The sequence below is a fragment of the Vicia villosa genome, linkage group LG5, assembly GCF_029867415.1.
Source record: "Vicia villosa cultivar HV-30 ecotype Madison, WI linkage group LG5, Vvil1.0, whole genome shotgun sequence".
Classification (NCBI taxonomy): Eukaryota; Viridiplantae; Streptophyta; class Magnoliopsida; order Fabales; family Fabaceae; genus Vicia; species Vicia villosa.
In genome coordinates, this window is record NC_081184.1 from 102,630,342 (window position 1) to 102,641,094 (window position 10,753).

General features: G+C 36.0%; 2 protein-coding genes across 2 annotated transcripts; one reads left to right on the plus strand and one right to left on the minus strand.

Annotated features, from left to right (window-relative positions):
- Positions 1–5,960: 5,960 nt before the first annotated feature.
- Positions 5,961–9,256, plus strand: LOC131605093 (uncharacterized). The gene is made up of 4 exons (XM_058877489.1): positions 5,961–6,159; positions 7,129–8,489; positions 8,594–8,747; positions 8,952–9,256. Exons 1-4 carry the CDS (start codon positions 5,961–5,963, stop codon positions 9,254–9,256), a joined length of 2,019 nt encoding a protein of 672 aa, XP_058733472.1.
- A 199-nt stretch (positions 9,257–9,455) lies between these two features.
- On the minus strand, positions 9,456–10,509 carry LOC131606942 (fasciclin-like arabinogalactan protein 12). Its single transcript, XM_058879025.1, has one exon. The coding sequence runs from the start codon at positions 10,460–10,462 to the stop codon at positions 9,575–9,577; it is 888 nt and encodes a 295-aa protein (XP_058735008.1). The 5' UTR covers positions 10,463–10,509; the 3' UTR covers positions 9,456–9,574.
- Between the last annotated feature and the right edge of the window lie 244 nt (positions 10,510–10,753).

A 10,753-nucleotide genomic window follows, 5' to 3' on the forward strand; every position in this document is an offset into this window, starting at 1 on the left:
GTACCCTGAGATATCCACATAAGCAAGGACACACTTGACTTGGAACTTTTCACATATTCCAAAGCAAATGTACTTAGCTTCTTTGTTGTACTCAGACTGTCACTCTGCCCCTTGTTGAAGAAGAAACTTTCCTTGAAAGGCATGTTGATCAGATCCCCTATCTGATTTATAACACCTAGCAATGTCTGGATTTAATTGTTGTTTTCAGGAGTAATGCCTTCACTATACACCCCTGTGGATAGGGCCAGAAGCTTCGTATACTGCTCTTGTCATATTCAGAAACATCACTTCTGAATAAAGTGATAAACTTGTTAACAACTAGTAGTCATGATGTTCCATCATGATTTAGGACATCAGCTTTGATAGCTGGATCTGGTTGTCGTACACCACCATTGAGAGAAATAACCTTTCAATTGTCAGTAGCTCTTTTGATCAAGCTACTCAGCCACATAGAGAAAAATAAATTCTCCATACTTTTTCTGAACCTTGAGAGTTCGGGCTGCATAATTGCATAGCTCTTTAGATAAACACTTCATCTCCTCTCAAAGCATTCACCATCGGTCTCATGCAAAACCTCCTTCAAGGCTTTTCTTCTGCATACCTGTGGCTCAAGCTGTTTATTCTCCATGACAAAAGTCATGTCAGCCTCCTTCATCACAAATAACTCCAGAATTGGTCAGTGGCTTGACCTTGTGCTTCATTCTGGACAAACTGGGTTTACTTTGCTGAAGAGGTAAATACCTTAGATGACGTCTTAACATCAGATCCAACATCTACATTTTACACACACATTCAACAACTATGGTTTATGGTGGAACCCCCATAGTAATCTATGTATAACTCCTACTGGGGATACAAGGAGGATTTTCAGCAACTGATCATCCTTCATGATCAGATATCATAAAGTGGCGTACATGATACACACCTTAGGAACATATGTAAGACCTCCTGTCTGACATTGAGATGTAAGGAGCCAATATTTGGCACCTAAAGAGGAGATTCCCTCTAACAGGTATCTGGAGCAGAAAACAACAAGCAAGTGGTAAAGTCAGCACTATACCATAACCATCTATACTTCTTCAAGACTCATTAATGCACTTCAGCCCTTAGTGCATCACCAACTGTTCCAATATATGAAGACACCACATAGTTAAACTCTGAACTTGAGGGGGCCCTCCCTTGAGTATTTATACCTTGCTCTTGATGTGGTATGTTCAGCTCCCCTTCCTTAAGTTAATACTGAAGAATCAGTCCAATAGATTAGATGATACTTCCAAAGTGCATATACTTATCAACCATTGAGCTTAGGTTACTTTGCCTTTCATTATCCATCCTTGGATAAATGTTGCCTTAAGTCTTTTTCTCTGAATTTTTGATTCCTTTGGTCAAAAGAACCAAACAGATATCAGAGATAATGTTCTTGACATTAGTATAGACTTTATACAAGAAGAACCTTGTTGAAATGTCATTCAAATACAATAGCATGCTAAGCTTATGCACTCCTACTTCATTAGATCAGAAATAAACCATCCCAAGAAGTATCCCATTTATTGCTCATGTCCTGATCAACATATTCATCTAAGACAAGTTTCTATCATTGAAACTTCTTAGATCCAGATGCTTCCTCTTTCAGATCAGGAGTAGGTTCCAAACATATGTGATTAATACACATTTGTTTAGCCCCCAAAGCATTTGTTATGCAATCTCTTTAACCAGCAAAATTCTGCATAATTTGTTGATATGATGTCTCAACCTTTTGTAGAACATCATTCAAGAAATGCACCAAGAGACCCTTCAACAAAGGCCTGTGGTTGGTCTTCTAGAAAAGAGAGAAAAAATAAATTGCTTTCTTCCGGTCTCCTTTTAATGAACTTATTGAAAATTCCTTTATGAGTGGATCTGAGACAAACCTCAACTATATTTGGCTACTTTAATAAGTTAATCGACACAATCCTCCATGTATCACGCCATAGGATACATCATCAAAGTATACACCAGAAGTTTTCCATCAGATGCAGCAGAATAAACGAAAAACTCCTCCACCAAGCTTCAGGCACAACATGAGTCACTGCTATCTTGACAGCCTCAAGGCAAGGTCACCACACACCTTGTCACGAATAGTCCATCCTCCACTTCTAGGGACAATTCTTAAACATATGAACTGACCAAGTCCATACAACTTTTCAGTATAACTATCTTTCTTGCACATGAACCAGAAAGTATCTTCCCAATATCTCATCCAGAGATAGAACAGGATGCCTGCTCTGATACCAACTGAGAGATCTGATCTGACATTAATAACAAAGGCAAGAAAATAACAGTACTGAAAAGATAAAAACACACAAAATTGTTGACCCAGTTCGGTGACAAACACACCTACTCTGGGGGCATACCAAGCTAGGAAGGAAATCCAATATCAATAGTATCAATTCAGAGCTAAACTACCCCGTTTATAACTCTTCACTTAATCCCTACCCGAAGGAATCTCTACCTAGGTCCTCCCTAGATATGGAATATCTCCATTCCACTTTCAATCACCTCAGTGATGTTGTACAGTTTCCAGTCCCAGGAGTTGTACCAATGACCTAATTTCCACAATCCTGTAGCCACGGAATAGAAGATACACTACCATGATGAGGAGACACACTCCTATGTCAGGCAGGAAGCCGCACTTCCATCCATACTCAACCTTGACTCTAGACTAAGAACACCGTCTTGGAGTTGCTTAAAAGCTTCCTCCAAGAACAATACTCAACTCATTACCTAAAGGCTTTTGAGTGAGAACAAGGTGACCATCCCACAAACTGGGTGGTTTCACCTACCAACACAACCCTTATAATTTTACATATTGGTTGGCTTAAAAACCTAGTTTACAAAGCTTCTATTTATAACCTATTCCCATATGGACTTGGGCCTCTAATTACAGCAAATATGCTGTAACAAATCTCCATAAGATTCTCCTACAAAATAGGTCTTCAATCAAATCTTCCTAATAAATCTCCAAAATTAGAAAGTCTTCAGTCAAGCATATTCTGATTTGATTCTTCCAGATCTTTCATGCGTTACCTATGATTGCATAATATTGGTTAGTAATATTATGTATTGCTGTTAATTGCTAAGTCAGATTCAATCAACAGTTCTGATTCAGGCGCAATGTCGAATGACTTGCATAGAACATCTTCTTCGACATGTTGTTCAAATATTGAAACAAATCAACTCAACATGTTTCTTTGTCAAATAGAACTTCCACCTGCTTTCTCTTACAAGTTATATATCCTATTTAACTAATTGCTACTATATTATAGTTTTACCAAACATAATGCCAATTCAAATTATAGAGAAATAACATGTTAAAATATATGTAGAGTTTGTTCAAAATTTATTTGGAACAACTTTTTCTCTTTTAAAATTAAATTTATTACACATTACACTTTATTTTAATTTAGTTTGTGTTTCAATTAGAATTTGTTCAAAATTTATTTTGATTTGTATTTTGTATTATTTTGTTGTGTGTAGTGATTATGTTTAGAATTTGAATTTAAAGAAGGACTTTGTAATATTATATTTTGAAATTTAGAAATTTGGTAGGTTAAATTTGGTAGGTACATATCCGACATAAAATCTATAAAAAACCAAAGCGCATGTAATACAGTGGGAGAACTGAAATTTTGTTTTGTTATTCGCAAAACATGTTGCGGTTAGCAAGAGTCGCCATCGACTTTTATTTTATCCAATTAGAAAAGGCTAAAAGAACAAGAAAGACCTTTTTGAAAGAGATTGCGTTCGGGGGGTAGGCTATACAAAAGGAAGGTGTAAGCACCCTATGTATCCATGGTTATCCATGGGCTCTTAATTGCTTAGCTCACTTGTTTTGATTTGTTTGAAAGTATAGTGTGTGTTTAGAAAAACAGTTTGTAAAAGAACTTTAACTTTGTAATGATTCTCGTATGAATGTATACAAAGTGGAGTCTTTGAAATTTTTTTGAAATATATGAGGTGTGAAAATCATTTTGAATGTTTTGAGTTGAGCAAACAATCAGGAGTTACCTACCCTAATTTTGTAAGGTCTTTCCTATACTTTAAGGCTTTCCTGTGATAAAGACTATCCACACCATTAGTTAGTGGGAAGTCTTTTCATTGGATGTAAAGGGACATCGAAAGGTCATCGAATGTTCATAGAAGGCAACTTGTAAGGATGTCTTAGCATTCGAAGGGACTATCATCATTCTCGTAGGCAACTCGAGGGACTAGATCATATTTCGTAGGCAACATCGAAGGGTCATCGAGGGACTATGATCTTTTTATCGAAGGGACAATGATGATATTAATCAGAGGCAACCTTTCTAAGACATCCCTATGTTCGAGGGACTTGACCATTTAATCGAAGGTAACAAGAGAGGGTTACCCTAAAGGTGAGTGTGTGAACAAGTAAAAAGAGTGTGTTAGATTCAGTTATTTAATCTTGAGGTTAGTGGGCTACGTCCAATTATTATCTTTCCATACAATCCTATTAGCATACATCTAAGCAATTTATAGGTGCAGAAAGTAAATGCGGAAAGTAAATCTACGTTATTACATGGCTTCGGGATGGGGGTACATAACCAAAACGGGGATGCAAAACTAGTAAAGTCCTAATTTAAACTATTGCAAGGCTTTTGTAGTTACATAATTTGGAAAATTAAATTCTAAGGAGTTTAAATCTAAATTATTACAATCCGTGAACAATTACAAATATAGTTGGAAAGATTGAATAATTACAGAAAAGAGGATTAGGGTTAAAAGGTAGAAACCTAATTTATGTTAATTAATCCAAACTTAAAAGTCTAAATTAATTTTAATTAATTAAATCCAAATTCTAAATTAATTGATTGATTAATGGTTAAAACCTAATTAACTAATTATTTAATTTACTTAAATATGTACAAAATTAAAATTAAAATCAAATATGACCTATGTCTAATTATTTAACCTAAAAATAAATTAAAGTCTCATTTTATTTCACCTAAACCTATCTTTATTAATTAAAAGAAACAAACAATTTTTTTTGGTGTTTTTTATGATTAAAATAATTTGTTAAATTAATTTTATGGTAAAAAGCTAATCCTAGATATGTTAATTGGTTAGTTTAATCAAAAAGAAGTTTAATTGAAAGAAAAAGAAAAGAAAAAAAGTTAATTAAAAGAAACAAATTAGAAAAAAGAAATATGAATAAAATTAAAGAGGAGGCGCTGGGATCCAGTGTGGTCGTTGGCTGAGGTGCACCACGGAGCGTCATCCTATGGACTCTTAGATCTGGGACAATTGACATCTAGTGGTCAGGATGAGAGGGCGCAGACGTCGTCGGTATATTTCTGCTCCTTCTGTGCCACCTCCAGCCAATGCTGGATCTTCTATGCCACCTCCGGATGGTGCTAGCTCCCTTGTGGTACCTCCTAATGATGTTGACACATTGCATGAAAAGGCTGATTGAGGCGCCAAAGGGTTACCCAGGGGGTCTGTTCGATTTATCCATGTTGACGGGGTACATTGATCATACCGCCAGACATGTCCGGAACAGAGAGGTAACATTGCACTATATTCTGGATGGCTGGCTGCCAGTTCGACCATCATTGTTTGCTATCTTTGGGAGCACATCATGCGGCAATTCGCTACTGTCACATGATATCTCACCACCCTTTTGTCTTTGCTCCTATCAGGATGACCCGTCGACAGATAAATGAGGCCTTCGCATTCTATAAGCATCACATGGTTCCGGAAGAGGCTCGAGAGATCAGAGCAGAGTCAGACTAGAGCTGCGTCGACGGGTACATCACTTGGTATTTCACTTTGTCACACCCATACATGATCCCCACTGCAGTGGGATCACCGCCTAGACCAGCTTATCAGGAGATATTACAGACCCATTAGTCTCATTAGACCACACTCAAGATGTGTTTCATCGCTGTCGTGAGATACTTGAGATGGCGCAGACAGGCATTGGCGGTGGTTTCTTCCCTAAAGGGTCTGGTAATAGGCGTATACTGGATGATCTCATGAGGGTGGCAGAGGGGGCATTCTTGTATCATAGACATCGTGGCAGGACAGGTGGGGTAGTTGACAGTAGAGGCAGAGTAGTCGACAGACGAGGTGGTGGACGTAGAGGAGGCGCTAGAGGCAGAGGCGAGGATGAGGATGTTGTCCAACACACACAATAGTGATCGTGCTGATTATTTTGATGTCTGTATTTTTATTACATCGATGTAATTTATTTTGATTATGTATATGACACTATTTGGATGATTTATACGATGTATTCTTTTGGTGTACTATATACCATTGAGTTTTGGATGTACTATATTTTGATGTATTATTCTGTTGTGGCACACAAAAATTTGGAGTTTTGGAATGAAATGTAGTTGATTTAAAATATAACAGAATGTTCCGTATGTACATCTACGGAACATTCTGTTTTTAAGACGATTCGTAGATATATCTACGGAATATTCCCTGAACTGAATTAATTTGAATTTCCCAACGTTCACTATTTTATAATACTTCCGTAGATTAAGCTCCGAAAAAAACAAATTTTAACAAAAAAAAAAAGAGTGTTTCTTGATGTGTATTTCCGAAACTAAGGAACATAAACGAAATTTCGTCAGATGCATAAGAGTATCAAGGTGTGGATTGAAATATTCTTAAATTTTATTCTTAATTTTTTATTTTTTCAAACCATTAAAATTAAAAAAAAATCTAGTAAGAGTCTGAAAATTAAATATCAAATTATTTATTAAAAAAATAACAATTAATAATAAAAATTAGGATATAGAATTGAATTGACGTGTAAATTGCATGAGTCTTTGGCGAGCGTGAAAGAAAAACCCTAATTTTATGAAGAGATAAACCCTAATTCTCCGGCTTTTCCAACGAAACCGTCAACAGTGTTCTTCATAAAAACAATTCTCATAACAGAAAGCTACTCACAATCATCTTCTTCTCCAGAATTTGTCATTCTACAGTGTACGGTGTACCTATTGTTCTGTGTGGCATCACGATCAAGAACAGTTCTGAGGTACGTGTTCAAATATAGTTTTTGTTTGTTTGATCACACTGTTAATTCAATTTTTAAGGTTTGTTCATTATTGTTTGCAGCAACAATGAAAAGTGTTAAAAAACGCAAGACTGATCAGTTAACTGAGTTACCTGATTCTGTTATATCACATATCTTTTCCATGTTAACTTTGAAGACTTTGTTGAAAACTAGTGCATTATCCAAACAATGGTATCCCGAATGGGGATTTAGGAAGGATCTCAATTTCGATATGCATAACATGTTCGACTATAAAACAATTCCAAAGTTACCAAAAACCCTTCCACTCTTGCGAAAGGTTCAATCTCAATTCGCCACAAAGTTGGATGCTTTCATGCTGAAATATCACGGTGACAAGATCAGTTCGATCCGAGTAAATTTTCCGTTATGTCATGATCAAACCGATGTCATTGAGAGATTGATTCACAAAGGAGTTCATAAGGGTGTCAATCGTATTGAACTGCTCTTCCCATGTAAATTTGTTGATTTTGATGATAGTGATACTGAAAGTGAAAGTGATAGTGATAGTAGTGATGATGAAGATACAATGAAGCCATACAAATTTTTGTTTCCTTTCTTATCTGACAATGATTCTCTGACATATCTACACCTACAGAACTGCCTCATAGCAGCACCTATGGAATATTTTGGAATGAAGAATTTGAGAACTCTTGTGCTGCATCAAGTTCCTTTGAAGCAGAATATGCTTCAGGATCTGTTTCTAAATTGCATTCATCTTGAAAACTTCACTCTTAATGAATGTACCTTGAGATCTGACCAAAAAATAATCAGTTCAACATTGCTTCATTTGAAGATTAAGTGCGGGAATATTTGGAACCGGCGGAATATAGATATCATTGCATCAAATCTCTCATCCATGGAATATTCTTCTAATTTTCGGCCTTCTAATTATGGGTATTCTGACCGTTTACACATAGTGAACATTAAGTCTCACATGTTATCCAAGTTTAGCTGCAGCAGTAGTAAAATTTCTAAATTTGTTGATTTATATGAACTAAAAAATGTGACTACAATGGTGTTGGAAGGCCTCAACGAGTGTCTTCAAACTGAAGTCATACCTCATTTGTTTTCTAAAGATCTCCGACTTGAAGATGTCACCTTTAAGAACTGCTTGTTCAATCGTGACTTGAAAATTGTCAGTCCAAAGTTGCGTCATTTGGGCATAATTAATTGTTGCGATAAGAGTCGCTATTCTTATAAGATATTGATAAATATTGATGCTTTGAATCTCTCATCCTTTGAATATAGAGGTTCCAAGGGCACAATCTTTGTTAATGCACCAAAGTTATTGAAGGTTTTTTGGGATGGAGGTGTGAGAAAGTACTATAGTGTATATAACTTTGTTAGGATTGCAAGATTACATCATGTTGAGAATTTGGCTATGACAAGTCACCATTCACAGGTGTGACGCACTCAAAACCCTAACATGCTAGTTGATGTTTATGTGTTGATTTTTCCTAGCTATCTTTTAATTAATTGACTCAATAATTGCTTTTGTGTAAACAGATACCCAAGTTAATGAAGCATCTGGTTCAATTTCAAAATCTTAGACAATTGGAATTATTTATTTCCGGAAAGGATGATCCTAATAAAGACTACTTTTGGATTTTGGATATTATAATGGCTTCTAAGTATCTCCAAAAACTCTCTCTAACGGTTAGTTAATCACAACCAATTAGTATATTTTTTTTTTTTTTTTGAAATCAAGAAATTATATAAAAAAATGTAAATTATGTATTTTAGTATATATCATGATTTTATTTTTGGCCGTAACGCCTCCCCTCTCTTTTCATTATTTATATATATTTCTCGTTTGTCTTTTAATTTATTTTTTTCATTTTTCAGATTAAAAACGAACATAGAGAAAAATCACACATGGTTGGATCTAATAGGCGAAGAAGAGAAAATGCAGGGGTTTTCCATAATGATTTAAAATATGTGAAGTTAAATGGCTGTGTTTGCTCTAGGAATATATTGGAGTTAGCTAGTCACCTATTGAGAAGTGCGAAATCGCTTAAGCAAATTACTTTTAGTTCTCGTGACGATTTCTATATAGGTGCTGGAAGATGGACTGAGGGCTTCAACCGTTGTTGTTGGTATGATCGGAATCTTATACATGAGATGCTTAAAGATGAAGTAAATGAAGAATGTGAACTCATAATTTTGTAGTGTTGTGTTATTTATTTATAATGAATTATATATTGTTTTAAGTTTATTCATTCCCACCAACATTTTATGATTTACATTAATGATATGAAGGAGTCATTGTAGTGTTAGACATTTCAGTTAGGTTAGTCTGTATTTGAAGGAAAGAAATAATTTGGAGTGTCTTATGAAATCAAATATATGAAAAAATGAAATAACATAGTAACATGAAAAGTATACATCCTAAAGTACAAATTCAAAAACAATGACAGCGGAAAAATAATGTTACAGAATGAATGTGCGTGTTCTGAAGAATGAAATTCAATAGCATATTCCTTCATCTCAGTATTGGGTCTGCACCATCGCAGCCAAAGCTAATACAAGCCCAAGAGCCACGCATTTTCCATACTCAATCTTCACTGAGCCAGAATTCTGTTCTTTTGGATTAGTTACCTGCGACGAATCTGAAGATGTATCCTTATCGGATTTAGGTGCCTTTGCTGTATCAGTTGAAGGTTCTGGTGCCAAAGATGGTCCTTTTGCAGGTGCCTTAGCAACGGAAAAGAATTCCATTGGGAGAAGCACCTTGCCAACTTTATAGATAGCAAGATGTTTATCGGTATATATAATGCCATTGATTGTAGTGTTCACTTCACCTGTTGAGATGTTGACACTTCCACCGTAACTCACAACATTCAGTTCTACCTTTCCTGGTTTACCTCCGGCAAGTGTTCTCACTGGGTTAGTTAGAATATCAAAATTAGAGCTTGATACGTAGTCTGAAATAACGTGGAACTGTAAGAGCTCGAGTTTCTGTCCATCGGAAAGAGAGTTGAGGAATCCTGCTTTGAGTTCTGAGAACGCGCTGTCATCTGGTGCAAGAATTGTTAATCCGCCTGTTTTTGTAGTCAATAGTTGCGAATTGAGTTGGTTGATCAATTGAGTTGTTTTCATGAGACGGATTAAGACATTGAATGACTTTGCCTTTCTCAGGATTCCGACGATGTCAACGGTGCCTGCAGTGTCAGGAGTGGAGTCACTAGGTGAGTCTGGTAAGGAAGGTACCAATGGCTTAGGGGCTGCGGCTGGTTGGGTTGGAGCTGGAAGTGTAGGTTGTATAGGAGCATTAGCAGGTGATAATTGAGATAAAGTAGCGGTGATAGAATATAAAAGAGAAATTAGTATTGCAAGTGAGAAGGACAAAAGATGAGATTGCTTATTCAACGTCATTTTGGTTTTGATGAATAAGGGCTATGGTGCTTTTGCAGTGTAGACAAATTGTAATGTGTCGATGTATTGATGAGATTCAGGAGTTGGCTTTTATAGAGAACAAAACATGAGAGTGACAATGAAATGTTGGTGAAAAGGTTTGGTTTAAAATCGTATACTGTGCTACCTAGAATTCTGATAAGGAGGTTGTGATTTGTTATCAGAAAAGTATAGTTTTTTTTGCAACTGAAAGGGAGTGAAAGAGATGCCAAATCCAACTAATGTATAAGTAATACTTGCATAACATTTGGC